The 21,130-nt window shown below is 36.1% G+C and overlaps 1 protein-coding gene across 4 annotated transcripts in view; it reads left to right on the forward strand.

Moving 5' to 3' along the window:
• TENM1 (teneurin transmembrane protein 1) overlaps positions 1 to 21,130 on the forward strand; it is a 772,415-nt gene that overhangs the window by 458,458 nt on the left and 292,827 nt on the right. For all 4 annotated transcript variants that reach the window (XM_073879177.1, XM_073879176.1, XM_025852677.2 and 1 more), the window contains one exon: positions 4,861 to 5,099. In XM_073879177.1, the coding sequence (XP_073735278.1) occupies positions 4,861 to 5,099 (239 nt within the window). The remainder of the gene's footprint in view (positions 1 to 4,860; positions 5,100 to 21,130) is intronic.

Below are 21,130 nucleotides of genomic sequence, written 5' to 3' on the forward strand. Positions count from 1 at the left end.
TAGAATCTTAATCTCAGCTTGTTAATAGGAAAACAGGAACCTTAGTATATGAACTCATTTTATTATCTACCCTCACTGAGGACTGTGATTTGGATTCCACTCAAATATGAATTAGTTTAAATGTTGCTCTGCTGCGACTGCTGAATTTATTCATTATGCTGTAATATTTTACTTATGAAACTGCATTTGGAAATCCTTTAGTGTATATCACGATGAAATTACAGTGCTCAGGGATATTGATTATTGCTTGTAATTGCCATCATAATAGCCAACAATTCTGTCTTTGTCTTTATTCTCCCCCTTAATGATATACCAAACCAAATCAATATCCAACATATGGGGCCACTTACATTGTTTCGAAAATCCGATTGTTCTCCTTCATAAATATGCAAAGGATTGAAGATTTTATCTCCAATCACTGGGCAAAAAGCACCCCATACTGCTGGGTTTCCCTTTTATCCCACAGGAACATATCAGGGTGTCCCTGTCAGGACTGGTTATACCTAAGTGACATTTTGTCACACCCAGAGTAACCGCCAGGTAGTGCTAAGGAGATGGGGAGGCTGCTCTACTTTGCCATCCGTAAAGCGCTATATGTCTTGCTCACTAGTAAATTAGATAGCTGGGGGGGCAGGGAAACATAGGCTGGGAGCGCTAACCAGATGGTAAAGAAGAAATTCACCTCCTTATAAATGGAAGAGACCGTTTCAGGGACTAAAGAGGAAGTACCTGGGTGGCTCAGTCGGTTAAACATCTGCCTTTGGCTCAGATCATGATCCTAGGATCCCGGGATCAAGCCCCATGTCAGGCTCCCTGCTCAGTGGAGAGCCTGCTTCTCCATCTCCCCCCTGCTTGTGTTCCCTCACTCTCTCTCTCTCTCTCTCTCTCTCTCTCTCAAATAAATAAATAAATAGGAAGTATAATTAAATGGAAGAAGCATAATGCTGCAAGTCACTCTTTTGGTATATTTATCCTTATTTCTGCTATATACTCTTTCTCCATTCTGGGGATACACCAGGTACTTTTAGAAGCAGCAATAACTCCCTTGCCTCCTTAACAACTAAAGGGTAGCTTCATTGTAATGCTTCCCCATTCATCCAAAATAGTTAAGATGGTCTTTAAAACTTACTATAAGAACATGTGACATTCAGAACAGACAAGTATTATGTAGCACTGTTTGAAGGGATTATATTTGTTTAGCCTGGATCAGTTAATGCAGGAGCTTAGAACTTGGTGGTAGTTCGGTGAAGACTGGTTGGCAGGTCGCCTAGGGCAGAGGAAATACATTCTTTTGGAAGTCCCTGATTCCAAGTTCATTTATACCATTAAGTACCTATGTTACTTTTAGGGAGTCCATTTCATTTTCTGGGCCTCAGTTTCCCTAACTGCAAAATCAGGGTGTTGGACAATTAGATGATTACTGAGATCTCTTCTTCCAACTCTGTGATTCTTTAGCCATCATTTTCATGTTCGTCATTGTTCCCAAGGGAAACAGGGTAATTATGGCTCAGTTCAGTATTACCCACATGCTTCTTCTGTGCCGTAACAGGTCTGCATTCAAATCTTAATGTATCCACGACCTGCCTCATCCTAGCAGAGTGCACCGTAATGTCGTGGTTTAGAGCAATGGCTCTGGAGCCTGCCTGCTTGTGTTTGAAACTCAGCTTCACCACTTACTAGCTGTGGGGACCATGGACAACTTGACCTCTCTGTGCATTGGTTTTCTCATCTGTAAATGGAAATATTTATTTTAATGGGGTTGTTGTGAAGATTAAATGATATAAGAGTTTATTAATTACTTAGAACAGTGCCCGGCACAAGTGAGCACTTATCATTATTATGATAACTACCATTACCACCACTTTATTCCTGCTAAAAACCTCTTTTGGTCTCTGTTTCATCATCTGTAAGATTAGAATAATAGTTTAAACCTCACAGATGTATGAGGATCAAAATATTGCACATAAAGTGCCTGGTGCCTAGACTTTCTAGGTGCTCAATAAATCATGTTCACATAAACAGAACCAACTATGCATATGGTTGGTGTTAAACAGTGCATTTTTTCCATTCACCCCACCTCCCTTCTTTTTGATACTTGTTACAAAGGCAATACAAACTCAAGGCAGAAAACTTCAAAAAAATACCCAAAGGTAACACAAGTTACTATTTTTACATGAGCATATATATTTTTTTATTTTAAAAATTGTATCTTGGGGCACCTGGGTGGCTCAGTCAGTTATGCATCTGCCTTTGGCTCAGGTCATGATCTCAGGGTCCTGGAATCAAGTCCCGCATTGGGCTCTCTGCTCAACGGGGAGTCTGCTTCTCCCTTTCCCTCTGTGCACACGCTCTCTCTCTTTCAAATAAATAAATGAAATCTTTAAAAAAAATTGTATCCTATTGCCCATACTGTTTTGAAGCCTACCTTTCTTCACTTGGTGATATCTTTAAACACTTCTTAGTGAATAGATCTTCTTTTACAGTACAATTTGTAATGGTTGTAGAGTATTCTACTATGTGTTGTAAAATAATGTACTTAATGAAGTACCTATTATTGAGCACTTGGGTGTTTATTTTGTGCTATTACAAGTAACACTGCAATGAACGACTTGTTCTATACATTGTCAGACACATAATTTCCTAAGGATAAATTCCTGTAAGCATAATTATTTGGCAAAGAATATGCATATTTAAAGTCTTCTGATACTAATGACAAGTCGTCCTCCAGAAAGGCCTGTGAATGTGTACTACTCTCAGCAGTCCTGCCCTTTAAATAACCTTTACCCTCATGATACTAATGCAAAATTCTCTAATGTGGAGATTTTTCATTAACTGGCAGATTAAACAGTTGTTTTTTCCTCTAAACATCTATGCTTTTGTTCTTTAAAAGTGGAAGTTGGAAATCAGACTTAAAATAGTCTTAATGATTTATACGTTTGGTCCTATGTGACAAGGTGACGTTGGCTTTCTATTTAGCGGAGGGGTTTCATGTTGTAGTACATTAAAATGTAGCACCAGAATGTGTTCTACTTAGCAGTGCATTTTACTGCTCTAGGCAGCACAGAGAGAGGTTAAGATTAAGGATTTTGGAGCCAGAGTGACCTGGATTCCTATTCTGGCTCTGTCATTCATGTACTAGGAGGATGTAGGCAAGTTTTTTTAAACCTCTTTAGGCCTCCATTTCCTTAAATGCACAATGAGGATAATAATATAGCCTATTTCATATGAGCAAAGACTAGCTGAGATTATGTGTTTAACACAATGCATGGCACATAGCACTCAGTAAGTGTAAAGTATATGCACCAAAACATACTTTAATGTATTTGTTTTTGGCAGCTCCTTCCGTGTCCATAAATCAGTACTATTTATGAAATATCCATATTGCAGTAGTCATGAGCAGTCAGTAATCATCCTATAGTAATTCAGACATGACAGTAGCGTGAAGTTCTAGAACAGGCAAAACTAATCCATGGTAGAAAAAATGCTAAATAGTGGTTACCTGGGGGAAGTAGAGTAGGGATTTACTTAGAAAGGCAGGAGGAAGCTTCCTGGGGTGATGGGAATGTTCTGTATCTTGTTAAGGGTTTATGTTACACAGATGATTGCATTTGTCAAATCTGAGCAAATGTATACTTAAAATTTGTGCATTTCATCATGTATACTTTTCTATTGAAACATACATATAACATTATGTAAATTTCAAGTGTACAGCATGTTGATTTGATACATTTATATATTGCAACATGATTGCCATTGTAGCATTAGTTAACACCTTTATGATGTCACATAATTATCATTTCTTCCTTGTGGTGGGAATAATTAAAATCTCTATTAGCGAGCTTGATGATGATAATACAATACAGTTGTCTATAATGTACATTAGATCTTCAGGACTTACTTCTCTACTAGTTGCAAGTTTATACCCTTAAACATCTTTCCTATTCTCTGACCTCTCAGCCCCTGGTTACCACCTTTCTGTTCTCTGTTTTTATGGGTTCTTGGATGGACCTTGAGGACATTATGCTAAGTGAGATAAGTCAGAAAGAGAAAGACAAATACAGTATGATACCACTTATATGTGGAATCTAAAAGAGTTCAACTCATATAAATTTTACATTTAAAAATCTGTAAAAAAATATTGAACTCTAGATAATATGCAAGTTAAAAGGGAAGGGAAGTATACTGATGTGTGCAATTTACTTTGAAATGCTTGAAAACTAAGATGGACTGATGGATGAAGACAGGAATGGAGAGATGGATAAATATGTGATAAAGTTAATATAGTCATATGTTATCTGTAGCATCTACTTGGTAAATATATGTGTGTTTGCATAAAATCCTTTCAACTTGGCTGTATGTTTGACAATTTTTATAATAGAATATTGCTTGAAAATATGTCTGTGAAAGCTAATCACTAACTAAATATACTGGTTTCTAGACCATTCAGATTTCAAAAATGCCTGATGATACTTCTCATTTGTTTTTGAATCAACTCTTGAGTATCATATTTAATGAAAAGGAGCAGGATAACGAGTAACATCAAACGTGAATGTCAACACTTAAGAGTCTGAGAAATTCACTAGCCAGCAAGTCAGGGAACAGAGGATCTCTTTCTGCCTCCTAAAGGTCTAAATGAGAAAACAAAAGGAGACCACCAGAGGCAATTTGGAATTAAGTCTTAGGTATATGAAAATTTTGAGACTCTGCCAGTTTTCCTGAGCTCTGTCAGTGTGATTGTTGGAAATGAGTGGAGTTTGTGTTTTTGTAACAATTGGCTTTGTTTTTTTTTATTTAAATTCAATTAGCCAGGCTAGTTAGGCTTTGGTTTTTATAGCTCTACTGTCTGTTTCCTTTTTGCAGGCATTTCCTGTTTAAACATGGGTCTGGTTCCTCGGCTATCTTCAGTGCGGCCAGTCAGAACTACCCGCTGACGTCCAATACTGTGTACTCGCCCCCTCCCAGGCCACTTCCTCGAAGCACCTTTTCCAGACCTGCCTTTACCTTTAACAAACCTTACAGGTGCTGCAACTGGAAGTGCACGGCCTTGAGCGCCACTGCAATCACAGTGACTTTGGCCTTGTTGCTAGCCTACGTGATTGGTAAGCCCTTTTTTCCATGCCTGTTTTCTTCTTAATCAAAGTCTTTTTTTTGTCAACAATTCTATTTTTTTATTTTATTATGTTATGTTAGTCACCATACAATACATCATTAGTTTTTGATGTGGTGTTGTTTTGCTTGTGGTGGAGGTTGGGGGAGGGGAAGATTCTCTCTTAACTCTGGGACCTAAAATTTGAACCAAGGCTTAGTATTATAAATAACAAATGGATTTCTAATGAAGGGGTTTTTTTTGTTTTTTGTTTTTTTGCACTTCCACCCTTAAATACTGCTGAGGAGAGTAAGGAATGCTCTTTGAGAAGAAATATTTATACTAACACAGTCTTATGGATTGCAATTACTGTAGTTAACCATTTTCCCTTCAATTAAAAGGTTGTTATGGTTTTCTCACTAGAAGTCATAAGTACCAATCTACAATAGCTTCTTAAATTATAGTTAAACAATGATACTGCTACCAGATTTTCAGGTAGCAATTTCATTAAAGTGGTAGTTATTTGGAAGCTATCAGAAAATCCAGTGTATAATTTCTCCCCAAGAATTCAGTTTTACACTGAGATTTAAAAAATAATGTATTCTTATTTTTCGGCTGTGGAATTATATGGATACTATGGGGAGGTAAAGGAGAAAACAGTTGTGAAGCACTCTTTCAACATGTTTAAGAAAAATATTGTTCTAGAGTCACTCTGATTAAAGTCACCCTCACTTGATAGCAAATTGTATTGATTTTTCTGGATGGCATTTTATTTTGACTGAACATTAATTTTCTTGCTTGAGTGGTTCTGCAGTCTAAAATGTAAATTAACTTAAGAAAGGTGTACTTTGTGGAAGCACTATTCCTAGAATGAATGGAATATCATGGTAGGAAAAAAAATTCTATCCAGGTATGGCACTAGTAACTTCTTTTCAGGTTTAACCCTGTTTCATAATTGAAGCAGAATTACCCATGAGGATACAATGAATATGATTCTGAGAAGGAGATTAAAACGGATTTAGACTTTCTTATAATTATAAATAATAAGGGAAGTTTGGTGTATTCTGATTTATTCAAAATGTGAACAATAAGAAATTTCCCATAACTGGTTTTATGGGAGTCATAGAACAGGGGCTGCTGAGTTAATAGATTTATTTTGTAGGGAAGTCACTGATAATGTCAACAGTATAGGATCATAGCCTATATTGATGTTCATAATTATCTCTTTTTTATGTTTATCGTACAATGTGAATACACTTGAACAATGCTTCTATTAAATGTGGATAACATTACCTACAATATCAAAAATGTGTCTTTTATGTCAGACATTTTAGGATAACCCAACATGTATGTTTATTTGGTTTGTAATAACCTGTAATGATAAATAATGCTGAAGGAATGAAGGTAGGGGATGAGAAAGTACTGTAATACAAACACAGTTTTAATATGAATCATTCAAAACAGGGAGTAATTCGAGAAGTTTAAATACATTAGAGGCCCTTTTAAATGTTCTTGTTCAATTATGAGACAAACTCTTATCTTATGGGTTATCTTCTATTAACTGTTACTATGTAGAGAGATAATGTTTTAGATATAAGACTTAACCCCTGGTATAAACAAATCCAGATAACAGCAAGCTCTTTATTAATAGGTTTAGATGGTGTCCAAGCCTATATCCATTTAAATTTATTATAATGGCCACTCTGGTATCAAAACTTGTATTATATACTCTGAGACTTGTTTATTTAGTTTATATATTTATTCATTTCATAAGTGAAAATAGAACATTTCAGTCATTTCAAAGTCTGCCCTTTTATAAGGTGAACAATAGAATATGATTTCGACATGACAGTAAGGTAATATAGTGCGGTCATTATGAACATGGATTTTCAGACCTCTGCCCCTTATTAGGCATGGTACCTTGGGCAAATTATTTAACCTTTAAAGGCCTCCATTTCCTCATCTGTTAAATGGGCCTAAAACAGTCCCTATAACATAGAGTTGTTATGAGAATTAAATGAGTTAATATAACTAAAGAACTTGGAATAGTACCCAAAAAATAGGAAGTATACTATAAATGTTAAATATTATTATTGTTGTTATCATCATTCTCCTTATAACTGTTATTCACTATTAAAACTCAGTGGTTCTCAGAATTAACCATTTTGTTCACGGCTGTATCCGAGCACCAAGATCAGTGCCTGGCACATAACAATCCTATCAGGAAACTTTGTTGACAAAAATGACTAAAGCTAAGCATTTTACTCGTTAGCTCATTTAATTCTCACAACAATCCTTAAGGGCAGGTCTCAGTATTATATGTGGTATAGAAATGAGTAAACTGAGGCACAGCAAAGAGAAGAGGTCCCATAAGGGTCATATTGAGATTAAGAGGTCGCATCCCTGAGAAGTGGGGATCCTGAGCTTTAAGCCAGAGTGGACTGACTCCAGAGCCCATGCTCTTCAGCACTAGGTCTTGCTGCCCCTCTAACACTCCAGTAAACTCTGCAGCTCACGGACTCCTTGGTTTACTAAATAAATCCACCAGACAATTTTTTTCTTACTAAATTACAAAATAAATTACATTTACCAGGTCATCTACTGCAACCGTGTGTGCAGCTAAGCTGTGTTGATTGGTGAGAGATATCCACTGAAATCATTTATTGTGTGATTTTTTTAGATGTAGAAATATCAGGCTAAATGCTGTAGCACAGTGGGTTGAAATGGGTTCAAAATGAGAGGTTAATGGCTAACACCGTAACTTTTTCCCAAGTTCTGTCATGAACTGAACATTGTGTGACTTTGGATAAGCCCGTTAAAATCCCTTCCTCAATTTACCCCATCTGTGCTGTATTGCTAACCACCTCAGGAGGGTAGAATAAGAATTCATCAGTAGGCATGTGGGTGAAAGATGTCACATAAGAACTGTAACATACAAGATGATTTTCAAATGGCTTGCTGCGGTTGAAGTAAAAAAGTATTACATTTCAAAATATGAAACTGTTTCACTCTCCACTCTTGCTGAGTCTGTAAGAGTCATCGTTTTTTTTTTCCAACCCCCCTTTGCAGTTGCTGTATAACCCAAGTAAGATCTTACATTGAAACTATTTATTTACTGCTTCTGTTTCCCGTGCAAATTCCTTTCTGCTCTTTCATTTTCCTCTCTGAGCCATTATACATAACCTTTAGATACTAATGGTTGTGTGCTGTGCTGCCCTCAGTGCACTGGGGGAAATCACATCGATATCAATGGGACATCAGTAGACGTTCTGTGCATTACAGCTCTGTAAGTGGTCATTGGAAAACTGTGGAAATTCAGCACGTGAAAAGACAGAGCTAGGTCGTTCAGGCAACCAGCCCCATCCCCACCATGTCTTTTGGGTCAGCAAGAGAGTAATTCCTTTAAATAAGTTTTGAGGTCATAAAATTTGGTGAAGAGAGGCATGGAAAGATACTGATTATGTAAAGACATCATGGAATGGCTATTGTCATCACTTCCCCATAAATCTGTACTATTTTCCATGTGAATCAAAAAATATGTCCTTATGCTTCATCCTCTCTGATGTTTTGGCATCAGTGATGTATCAGTGCCAGTCAGAAGCACATTTGCTTGAATTTACAAATAAGCCATATGAAGTAGTAGTCAGGAAGACAGACGACCATATGCAAGGCATCGAGAGAAGGTGAGGCTAAGGTACTTCATCAGTGGTTGTGAAGGGCATAAATGCAGCTTCTCTTGTAATCTTTGATGTTTTGATCAAGTTTCTCCACAGTCAGCACTTTCTATAAGAGGCAGTAGAAACTCACAGGAGTACATTGTGCCTGGGGTCAAATGGGCTGCCGTGCTGAATGAGTTGGAGGAGAGTAGGGATTTCTGGCTCTCAAAACCAATACCATCAGTTAATGACATGGATGTTCCTTTTCCTTCGCCATGAAATTAGAAGCGATTCATACCACCCTCAGGGTATGTAGGGAGTGTCCAAACTCTATAGATGAAATAATTTAAGTCCACAATTCTTGCCATGACATGCTATATAGCCCACATGTGGAATGTTGACCAGAATGGGTATTAATACAGAATTAGGGGAGAGAGAATATTGAGCCCAGTACTCTGATCAAAAGTTTAGAGATGAAACTATTCAAGAGGGCAAAGGGCTTACTTCACTTTGCTCTCTGCACCAAAATTGATAACATTGATTTAGCATTTTCTTGTGCCTCCTTTACCCTGATCCAAATTGCCCTGCTTTCTGAGGCCGTTACTACAGCGGAGTAAGAAATGCTGGAGGAGATAGAATGAGAGGAATGGAATGTGTTCATTTTGCCTTCTTCACAAAGAAAGTGTAACTACCTCACAATACAGTGAAGAAATAAAACCGAATACGGCAGATTTTCATTTCAGAAAATTCAACAACTTAGATTTTCTTTTAATGTAAAGAATAGAAACGGAGGGTTTTCCCCCATTAAATCTCAATACACAATGCCCGTTGACACAGTTTACTAAATGTAGATAAACATGTTTAGCAAAAGCCATCTCAGTCACTTTCTAGCAATTTCATTAATGCCTCTGTGCCTCAGTTGCCTAGTCTATAAAATGGGAATGTTGATAATACCTTCCCCATGGATTTTCTTTTTAATTAAATGAAATGAAGCATGTAAAACGTCTAGGACATTGCTTAGCAGGTCTAAATCAAGATTAATGATTATTATCAGTGAAACAGAATTATTATTAGGATTATTAATTTGAGCCAAGGTAAGCATAATGAGCATATAATTTATCCTAACATGAACTACTTTTATTTCCCTTCTTGCCAAAGTCATCTAAAACAATTTTTTCAGAGCTGGAGTGTCTGTTTCACAAGAATCATCTAATGGGTTTGTTGTTTCCTTCTGCCTAACCTAAAATATTTGTAACCTTACATTTATTTTAGCAATTTTCCTTTTCCTTGGTGTTTTGACCCTTCAAATGGTTTTGTATTTCTATCTGGAGGCCATATCTGTGTTGAAACACATTTTCCTTAAAAGACATTAGAGCTTATAACAATCAAGAAATGACTCAGCATAAAATGCTAAAAAGCATTTTACTTTATCCTTATAGATTATTATCAGTCCTTTTGGTGTCCTGTTTAATACTTTACTTCTTCCAGTTCACTCTCCTGAACCCATTCATGATAACGACAACAGTTTCTGCATTAGCATTGGCTTTGCCTCCTACCCATGAATCTACTAACTTTCTAGCAATCTCTCTAAGAAGGGATCTGGGAAATGGTGGTATAACTTCAGTCTAATTATAAATCTGCCATCCATGCATTTATCAGAACTCTTCTGATTTTTTAAAAAATATATTTTCATCTGACACCCCCTTTTGGTGTAATATGTCCCATAAGTTTTACCCCACTATGTTAAGTGGCACTCTTACCTGTCATAAATAAAAGTATAAATTCAATCCAAATCAAACATACTAAAATGACAGGAAGAACCTGTATCACCTACAACTAACTTGCAGAACTGCAGTTAGCACATATTGCTCAAAATGAAGGCATTTTAATGAAAGGCAAATATTTTACTTTTTTTTTTCTTGGAACTCTAGCATGCTGTGGATTTAAAACATAGAGTAAGAGAGATAATTTCTTGGGTGAATGAGTAGTGAGTACTAAACATATGTCTTGCATCAAGAGATTATTTGTTTAAAAGGGGGGGGGAGCACCTGGCTGGCTCAGCATGTGGAACATGAAACTATTGATCTCGGGGTTGTAGGTTCGAGACCCACAATGGGTGTAGAGATTACTTAAAAATAAAATCTTAAAAAAAGAGATTATTTTGTTGTCTCAAGGCAAGGCAGTCACCCTACTAAGTACTTCCTATACAGCACTTTCTTAGCCTAGGCAGAGAAATTAAAATGAGGCATTGTGAAATAGATAAAGATCCACCAGAAGGCATAATAAAAGTGGACTGGACAGCATGTTAGTAATTTTGGAGCTTTACATGCTTAAGAAATTTTAGAATAGCAAGAGTCAATCTTTCAAATTCTGAAAAAAAAAATCTCTCTTAAGAAACCTCTGATTTCAAAGTAAATAATGTGAACTCTATTGCATAAAGGAAATTTCATTCTTGTTTAACTTACTTTCTCCTCATCCAAATTATATATATATATATAATACATATATATTATATGTTAGGGGAATATTTTTAGACCCACATTGCATAAGTTGTTAAGCTATACTTACTCTGAAGTGAGTAAGAATATACTAAATTAGAGCAATGGCTTTGAAACAGATGGCAGGTTAACCCATTTTAAACTTCAGAAATATGGCTGAATTCTCATATAGAACAGCCAGAGTGTGGAAGGCCAATCTCAGCAACAGAATATCTGATTCATCACAGTCAAAACTAAGAGGTGGCATCTTACAAGGTGGAGACGCGTTCTTTTGGGGCTTAGCAATATTCACGTTACAGAGAGGTGAAAAAGTACAATATGTTTTGTTAAATATAAGTATATTGGAAAACCCAAGAAAGCACAAATGGAAGACTTGGGAGAGTGGCAGGAAATGAAGGTAGTAAGCAGGAGCAGATCACAAAAGGCATTTTAAGCCATGTTAAAGAGCTTGTAATTTATTCCGAGAGCAAATGGGGTGTTTTTATGGTTTTTCATGAAAGCAGGAAAATTATTTGCTCAGATTTACATTTAGAAAAATCACCTGATGGCAATGTGGAAGTTGAAATTGGCAGGCAGGACGATGGGGGTTGTGAAATTGAAGAATTGAAAGGATGAAGACAAATTAGGAGACTATCATAGTAATCCAGGTGAGTGAGAGTGAGAGCATAAACTTCTGGGACTGGAGAAGGAGAAGATGGAGTCAAGAAGTATTTAGAGGATAAAACACACTTGACTTAGTGACTGTTTAGATGAGGCAGGAGAGAGAAGAGTTGTTTGGCTTACAGACTGGGTAGGTGGTGATGCTCTTAGCCATGATAGCATGTTAGAAGAAAGAGGTTTAAGGGTGAAAATAGACACTCAGGTCAAGATACCTCATACATTGTTAGATAGCTGGTACTGAATGTTTAGAGGTGTCTACCCGTGAGAACACCAAAATCATGGGATTAGAACAAGCAAAACAGTGTGAAGGCTAGAACTAAGGTGAACACTAATATTCAAGAAGGCCAAGCACAAAAGGATCTGGTAGGCAGACTGGGAAGGAGCAACTAAAGAGGTTGGAGAAAAACTTAAATGGTGGTGATAGAACAGAAGTCCTCAGTGTGTGGTCTGGGGACCACTAGGGACCCCAAGACTGGTTTGAGGGTCCACAGAGTAAAACTGTGTTCATAACAGCATGAAGACATTATTTACCTGAGCCATTTTTGTGGTTTTGTAAAATACACTTATTTATCACAAGATAAATATTTGTAAAAAGTTACCAGTCAGTTTCTAATACAGTCAGTATTGATTAGATATAACCTACATCAACTAAGTCTCTTTGGTGTGCTGAGTAACTTTTAAGAGCATAAAGAGGTTCTGAGACTAAAATGTAAAGGGCTGAGGTAGGGAAACCAAACACCTAATGTTTCAAGAAGAGCAATTAAATGAAATAAGGGCTAGTTATTGTTTGCACCAAGGTAGAAGCTGGCAGGTGAAGTGCAGCAAGAGGACAAAGGGATAAGGAAATTACAGTTTTTGAAGTGATCAGCCAAAGGATCAAACTTCGTAGGCAGGAAGAGAGGAGATGGAAGCTAACGCCGTGCTAAACAAGATGTCGGTCCAAATGTCTAGACACCTTGATGATATATGGCTGTGAGTAAGTTTAATAGCTAAAATGAGATGATCGGAGGGTAGTGCATCAGAATTTTAGATTTCTGACTCACAAAAATGTGCAAAAAATGTGAATTCCCTTATATATTTTAGACCAAGTCAAGAAACATATATGAGGAACTCCTTCCAGATGAAATTTGCTCAGGGAAGACTAGATTCTTGGCTAGGTATAATCTCACAAGGTCCCTGGTCAGACTCATAAGCCCACCAAAGTATGGATAATGTTTAAATAAGAGCTCTGCATTATGTTGGATCCCCCAGGATAGGCAAGTCCATGTGGAATTCCAGATCACAGTATGGCTCCTCAAGAGCTCCTTCCTTGGGGTTTCTATTGATCTTTTTATGGGATAATAATGAACAAATTAAGAGGGTCCAAGATGACCCACCATAATTTTCTGCTGATAAAAACCTCATCATAGAATTGCCAATCTAGTGAAATGTAGGCCTTATATAACACATTATAGTTAACTTCTAGAGTAACTGCTTACCGTGAGAGTTTCTAAGGAAGGGCCTCACAAATGTCTTATCATCAGGTTGAACTGGCAATAGGAAATCCTTAAATAGAAGAAAAGACATGGGATATGTGCTTTGTAAAAAACAAAAAAGCAACTCTTGATTCCATTTCTTTTATATTAAATGAGTTTCGTCTCCTAATTAAATTTGTAGGAAACCGAAGGCTATCATAATGTGCATGGAACACCAGAAGAGCTTGCTGAGCTCTTAGCTAAACTAGTGGCTGTGGCCAGAACTGAATGCAAATGTGATTTTGACAGCAAGCAATATGTACTGTTCTACCACCTAGTACAGAAGTGGCAGATTTTGCTTTTTGATATTCAAAGATTTCACCAAACCAGCCAGCCCCGTTGTTTACGTTGTAGACAACCTTGTTTCAACTTTAGTTCAGTTTTGGCCTTTGTTCACTGAAGGAAGCATCTAGATTCCCTTTGATCTTGAATTTTATCGTAATTAGACATAAATATTAAATATGGCACACAATGATCCTGCATAGTGTCCTTTGTGTATACCATATCTCCAGATACTTTGCAGAATTAACTAATAAAATTATGGAGTTAGATGAAAATAATATTAGAGATGGTAAATACAAGATTTTGGATTTTACTCATAACAAACAACCAAGCTAATACCAGTTGTACAGTGCATGAAAGAGATATCAGCTGTCAAGAAATTAAGAACAAGTATACTGTGCTGTGAAAGAAAGTAGAAATTTTTGAAATGGAGTCATTTTGTTAAAGATCATTTGCTGCCTCCAGACACAGAATCCAAATGAATCCAAATCCTCTGAAGTTATCAGATCATTAGGTGGTTTCCCCACCAGCTCGTAGAGAGCTGAGATATTTTTACTATCTTTGACCTTGGTGGTAAATCTAACCTCAGTCAGTCCATAAGTAGTTGAAGGGTCAGATGGATTTTGAACCGAAGTGAACTATTTGGTTTTTTTGGAGGTTAAAATCTTTATGCCAGTGGGAAAATGTGGTAAAGCACTGCACATGCTCAGTGCAACTCCAGGCTATAATGCTCAAGGATTATCATAGAGGTCATTGCAGAGATGGCACTAGTTAAGATTTACCAACATAGAAGGCTGTGGGAGTATTTGAAAGCCAGCTGGTACAAATAGAACCTTTCTTTGTCATGCCTAAAACACAGCCTGCTCAAGATTGAACAAAACCCAAACAAGCAATTTAGTATCTTTGGTTTCTGTTCCTGACTGCTGTATATTTTTAGTTTAATTTCCCTAACCAAATACTGCCCTTGGATTAGCTGGCATTACTCTCCTTGATGATAAGCACCAATCTAGTTTTTTAAATCAGTGAAGTATAAAATGTAGAGATAAGAACCCATTAGCGGGAGGGGCAGAGAAATTAAATTTTAAAAATAAGAGATTCAATGGGCAATCAAGAGTAAATACATAAATATACTTCCCCCCAAAATGATAAAATGAGTTTATGGAATCCAGTAATAGGTATGTCTTTTGACCCAAACAAAACAGACTTAATTATTAGTATACATAGTCGACTGGTGAATGTAGTCCTATTTTTATAGGAAATTACAGTGCATGTGTCTTTTGTGACTTCAGTAGGTAGAAAAGAAACAAAAATATTTAGATTTCTCAGTGACTATCTCAGAAGCATTCCTGCTAATGAGGCCAAGGTCATGAGCTCAGTCACTTTTTCCATCTTTTAGCTCTGTTCTGTTTCATTGCCAAAGCCTACATTCTCAATCTCCTGTTTTGTTCCATCCCCCAAATCAGGAATCTAGTTTTGCCTCTACTCTCTAATAAAACCTGACCTCAGAAATGAATCTGATGAACTACACAGGTTTTTCTTGGACACATAGAATTTGTTAAACGTTGTCAACTAATTTAAAAACTTGTCTAAAGAAAGATTTTACGTAAAATCTCTGGTTTACATAAAATTTCTAGTCTCTCTTGAAAAATAGAAATTTCTGGCATACTGAAGCCTGCATTCACCCATTTGCCCACGCATTTATTGAGTAGCTATGTGCCAGGCACTATTCTAGTCTTTTGTGTGGCAAAAAATGACAATCATTGACTAGAGCTAAATAGGGACTCCTCCAAGAGGACCATGAACTCTCCAGTACATCAGAATACCCATCCTTCCCTCTTCACTCTTTCATATTACCTGCCTTCCTTCCAGGCAGGTATTTAAGCTTGCAACCCGTATAATAAGATAATTCACACTGAAGTAAGAATGGCTGTGACAAAGAAAATATATTATATCCCCCTAAGATTTATTTGCATTTTAACAGAGAAGACAGAGTTGGAAGCCAAGAATGGCAAATATCTGATATTAATGTCATCACTTCCCTATCCCAGAACCATAGAAGATACAAGTAATCAAATGCAACATATGTTCTTTCCTGCTGAGTCTAGATTGTGTAGTCAGAGTTTACTCAGAAGTTGAAATATATTTGCCATCACTACTTTGACTAAAGAAATGAGATAATCATTATGAATTTATTATCATTAGAGGTTCAGGAGGAAGAATTACGTAGGGCCAGAAAACACACCTGAAAACACAACACAATCACAACACAATTAGTAAATCTGCCCTGTTCACAGCTACACATGATAGCCCTGAGCGTGGCCAACTATCTCATATGTACGTAGAATTGAACATAAAGAACACTGGGCAGGTAAAATTATAACACATCCGCACTATTTAGAGATTCATTTCAAATGAATGTCCTATCAGTACTGGATACACAATGTCCAAGTCTATCTACATATATATTCTATAACTATAAGAATAGATATTAATAAATGAGTTCTGAGTTTCTGTAGAATAATACTGATCCCTTAAATCTAATTCTATCTACCTCGTCCTCCAAAAAGAAATGCAAATCAACAAATAGAGCAAATAAAACCACCCATGAGCCAGTTCAATAGCATATGTAGGAGACTGAGAATTCTACACACTTCAAATTACACATAAGGAGAGAAATAAACACCTAAAAGAAGCAGGACTAGCTCTATAGCCCCTACCAGAGCCCAGAGTCAGACAAAGGCTAAATAGAGAAAAAGATAGGAGAGCTGAAGCTTAGCGGTGGCAGAATTAATAAAATAAAATTCCCATTAACAAGATGTCCCACTTTTGGTAGACAGCTACTGAGAACAGATCTCAGACCTGGCATTTGAGAACACTGGCTACTGAAAATAAAAATGTGGAATGTGCTTTAAAGCATAGAGAACTAGAGTTGGTAACTTGGCAACCACAACTTCCGAAGGCATAGGGCAACTGACTTGGAAAGAATGTCCCTTGAAGCCTTGATGGTGAAGGGAAAGAAGGAAGCAAGAGGTAGAATTTCAGGATCCTGCAGAAATAAAAGTGAGTCACAAAATTAAGGGTTATACCAAACCCCCTATCCAAAAAGCACTGTTGATTTTTAAAACTGCATTTTATCAAAGGTCAAAAATTATAAGGGAAATGGTATCTTATTATAAAATAAAATTTATCAAAACAAAAAAAATAAAATTGCACTTTAATACAAACTAAGAAACATAGTAACCTGGTAAATCACCCAAACTCCTGACTCCTATAGGCATACTACTGTTATTGCTGACCTAGGAAAATATTTCAGAATGAACATAAAAAGGCAGACAATATACACACAAGGTTTTCTATAAGAAGAAAAAATAAGAATCCTGTCAGCTGACAAAGAACCTCTCCAAATAACCACCCCAAAGCAGAAGAAAATGGCAACAAAATACATTAATCTTCAGTATCCTTAAACAGATATTTGAAGATATGAAAAAAACACTCAAATGATAAATTTTAAAACTCAGAACAGAAATGTGCAAAAGGAAGATGCAAAATCAGAGTTGACTGAACTCGGGAAATAAATTTCAGAAAAAGACAAAAATCATCTTGAAAAAGAAGACTATATGGAATGGTGACCAAGAGAGAAAAGATCTGAAAATATCATGAGATGCAATGATGGAAGGCACTAGAATAGTGACGACTGTGACATAGAAAGTGATTGTTACAGGAGACATATAACTGTCATTCCCGATGAAGAAAAACTAAACAATGAAAGAGAACTAATATTTAAAACTATAATCAAAGAACACTTTTGAGAAATAAAAAGACCTGACTGCAAATATTTAATGGAAAAACCAAAAGTACCCAGGCAATCTGATTCAAAACAGCCAACACCAAGTCTTATCTTAGGAAAAATAAGTAGCCTTTAATGATAAAAAATAATAATCTCCTGGGCCTTGGAGCAGGATAAGTCATTTACAGAGGAGAGAAAGAAAGAAAAGTCAGGTTTGGCATCCGACATCTTGACAACAGACAAAGCAAAGTAAGAACAGAGCAACGTTTTCAAATAACTCAAAAAAGGGAGTATGGGCCAAGGATTCTATTCAAACACGTAGTCTTTAATTAGTAACGGTATAGAAAAACAGTTGTAAACAGGCCAGAATTTCGGGAATCCTGTACTCACCAGCCATACTAGATTTGGAGTCAGCAAACCTTTTCTGTGAAGGATCAAGCAGTAAATACTTCAAGCTCTGCAGGCCCTAACCGTGTCTTGTCACAGTATTCAACTTAGCACCAGAAGCAGCCATAGACACGATATCAATGAATGAGTGTGACAGCATTCCAATAAAATTCTGTGGATAACTGAAATTTGAATTTGATGAAAATTTTCACATATCCTGAAATACTGGTATCCTTTCAGTCTTTTTTTCAACTATTAAAAATGTAAAAGCCATTCTTAGCTCGCGGGCCATACGGAAAGAAGCAGTGTGCCAGATTAGACTAAGGGTTCAAGTTTGTTGATTTATGATTTAGAGAACAAGCACTGTCCAACTGAGATGATGAGGAATCTTTGGCAAAAGGACTGATGGTGAAAATTAGATCTATTTAATTGTGGATTTAAGATTATAACAAAGGTGGGGACAAAGATGGAAAAATGGTATGGAAAAATAATATGTAAATGTTACCTGTTTTGATAAAGTAATAGAATTCAGCTAAAACTGAGAGGAGAAAAGAAAAGGGAAAAGTCAAATAAGCTCATTGTTTGTCACATAGAGGGTCAAGATGTAATTTCAAGCTGTCAAACCACATGGTAGATCAAGCAAGCACAGGGGAATAAGGGCATTATAAAAGGTAATAGCATAAAGGTAATCAATAGAACAAAAATATAAACCTTCTTAAATACCAAAAGAAAAATTTAAAAACCAAGGAAAACAAACGACATGAAGAAATACTATAAAATTAACGTAATACTGTGACATATAAATGATATGGTACAGTTGTGTCATATCAATAAATGTAAATGGGTTTAACTCACCTATTACAAGGAAATGATTTTCAAAATAGATCACAAAGCAAAACCTAATTCTCTGCTGTTTACAAGAGACACACCTGAAATCAAAGGAGTCAGAAATGGCTAAAAATTAAAGAATTTACCAGGTAAATGGAAGCAGTAAGAAAGCAAGTCTTATAATCTTCATTTCAGGCGAAGTAGAACTCAAGCCAAAAACCATAAAATGCAACAGAGAACATACACTATGAAATGCCATGACTATCTCTGCATAAATAACCCAATAACTGATTTTATAAAGCAGAAACCACAAGAGATGCAAGGAGAAATAAACAAAAAGAACTGGTAATAGGAAATTTTCTCCTACCACTCTCAGGTCACATGGACAGAAACTTAGTAAGTATAAAGAAGACAAAAAAAAAAACAAAATCTTATGGCTATGTATTGAACTTAACATCCTGACAGGGAATATACCTTATTCACAAGCACGCACAGAACATTCACAGAATTTGATCTTATATTAGGTCCCAATAGGAACCTCAGTGAGTTTCATAAAATAAAAATAATACAGACATTCCCAGATCACAGTGAAATGAAACTAGAAATTAATAAGAAAATTTTAAAAACAGAAAAGCTTATTCACCTGGAAATTTTTTTAATTAAAAAAAACTTGTGTAAATGGGGAAATACAACCGAAAATTACAAAATTTCTAAGAAATATTGATGAACACACCACGTGTCAAAATGTATGGGATACAATTAAACCATTTATGAGGAAAATTTGTATCCATAAAAATGAAAATAAAGCTTAAAAAGCAATAAAATTGAAAGCACAAGAAAGGAAATAATAAAGATAAAGCACAAATTAATGGGGTAGAAAACAGCAAAATAATAGAAAAATAAAGTGTTGTTAAAAATCAATAGGCAGACCACAAGCCACCTTAAATCAAGATAGAGAATATAGTCCGTGATACTGTAACAGCATTGTATGGTGACAGATGGGAGCTAGACTTGGGGTAAGCATGACATAAGGATGTAGAGGCCTCACTATGTTGAACACCTAAAACTAATGTAATGTTGTGCCCACTCTACTCAAAAATTTTTTTCTAAAAAAGAAGTGGGGGAAAACATACAAAATAAGAAATGAGAGGAATTTCATTAAAACAGAGGAAAGTTAAAAAAAATTGGTAAGCGGCTTAAAAAAAACAATAAAATAAGAGGCACCTGGCTGGCTCAGTCAATAGAACGTGTGACTCTTGCTCTCAGGGTTGTGAGTTCAGGCCCCATGTTGGGCATGGAGCCTACTTAAAAATAAAATAAAATGTTAAAAAAAAAAAAAAGATAAGTGGCTCCTCTGCCTGGATCTCCTTCACAGGGTTTGTGTAGGATTCGGTAGACCCACCAGCAATGTGCAAATGTGCCCACGTCCCTGTGGACCTACCAGCCCAGTGTGTTGCAAGCTTGTGAAACTTTGTCAGTGAGATAGGTTAGAAAGGGTTATCTCAGTGGAGTTTTATTTTATATCATGAATAAAGCTGAACATCTTTTCATATGTTTAAAGATCTTTTTGTGAACTGTGTACAGTTCATGTCTTTTGTCCATTTTTCTATTGGGTTTGGTTTTTCTTTTTTTTTTTTTTCTTTTTTTTTCAAATTTTAAGAGTTCTTTATGTATTAGGAAGATTCATCCTTTTGAATACATAACTGTACACCCTCAGAAGGACATATTCTAGGACAAAAACAAACTTTTAATTTTACTTAGTAGGTTTCGTTCTGGTAGTGGTCTTGATGTAGAAATTCTAATACTATTTTGTGTGTCTTGTACGATAAGCAATTGAGTAAACATTGATGTTATTGAGAACAGAGTTCACTGTGAAAAAGGAAATAAAAATGTGTAATGGGGGAAGGGAAGAACTCTGTGATATTGGATTAGTATTAGGGATGTAAATATGAACTCATTCTTTTAAAAATATACAGATATACAGATATATATGTGGGGGGTATACATATGTGTGTATATACATACACACATGTTAGCAAAGCAGGTAATAAAATATTAAAGTTTTGTTCAATGTGTACATATCCCCGCTTTGTCCCCTTAAAAGACTTAAAAACAATGACACCTCAGTAGTAATGAGCGTATTTTATGCCCAAACTGAGGTTTCTAAATACATTTTCTATTTAAAACTTTTTGCAGAAATAGCTGTTTCTAGGTGTGTGGCAGAGAAAGTAAGGGCAAAGTAAGCCTGAAACATATCGTGGTCAAAAGCAAGACGTGTCAAAATGACACAGAAACTAATTTGAAGGGGCTCCCACTGGCCAAATTTGAGCTTCAAAAAGAATGATGATGGTAATGGATTCAACATTGAACAACAACAAAAGAATCTGTGAGTCTCTAGTAATACTTAAAAATAAGTGGGCACATAATTTCTA

The sequence above is a fragment of the Callorhinus ursinus genome, unplaced genomic scaffold (genome assembly GCF_003265705.2).
Source record: "Callorhinus ursinus isolate GAN/ISIS: 27379988/994484 unplaced genomic scaffold, GSC_fseal_2.0 scaffold33, whole genome shotgun sequence".
Taxonomy (NCBI): Eukaryota; Metazoa; Chordata; class Mammalia; order Carnivora; family Otariidae; genus Callorhinus; species Callorhinus ursinus.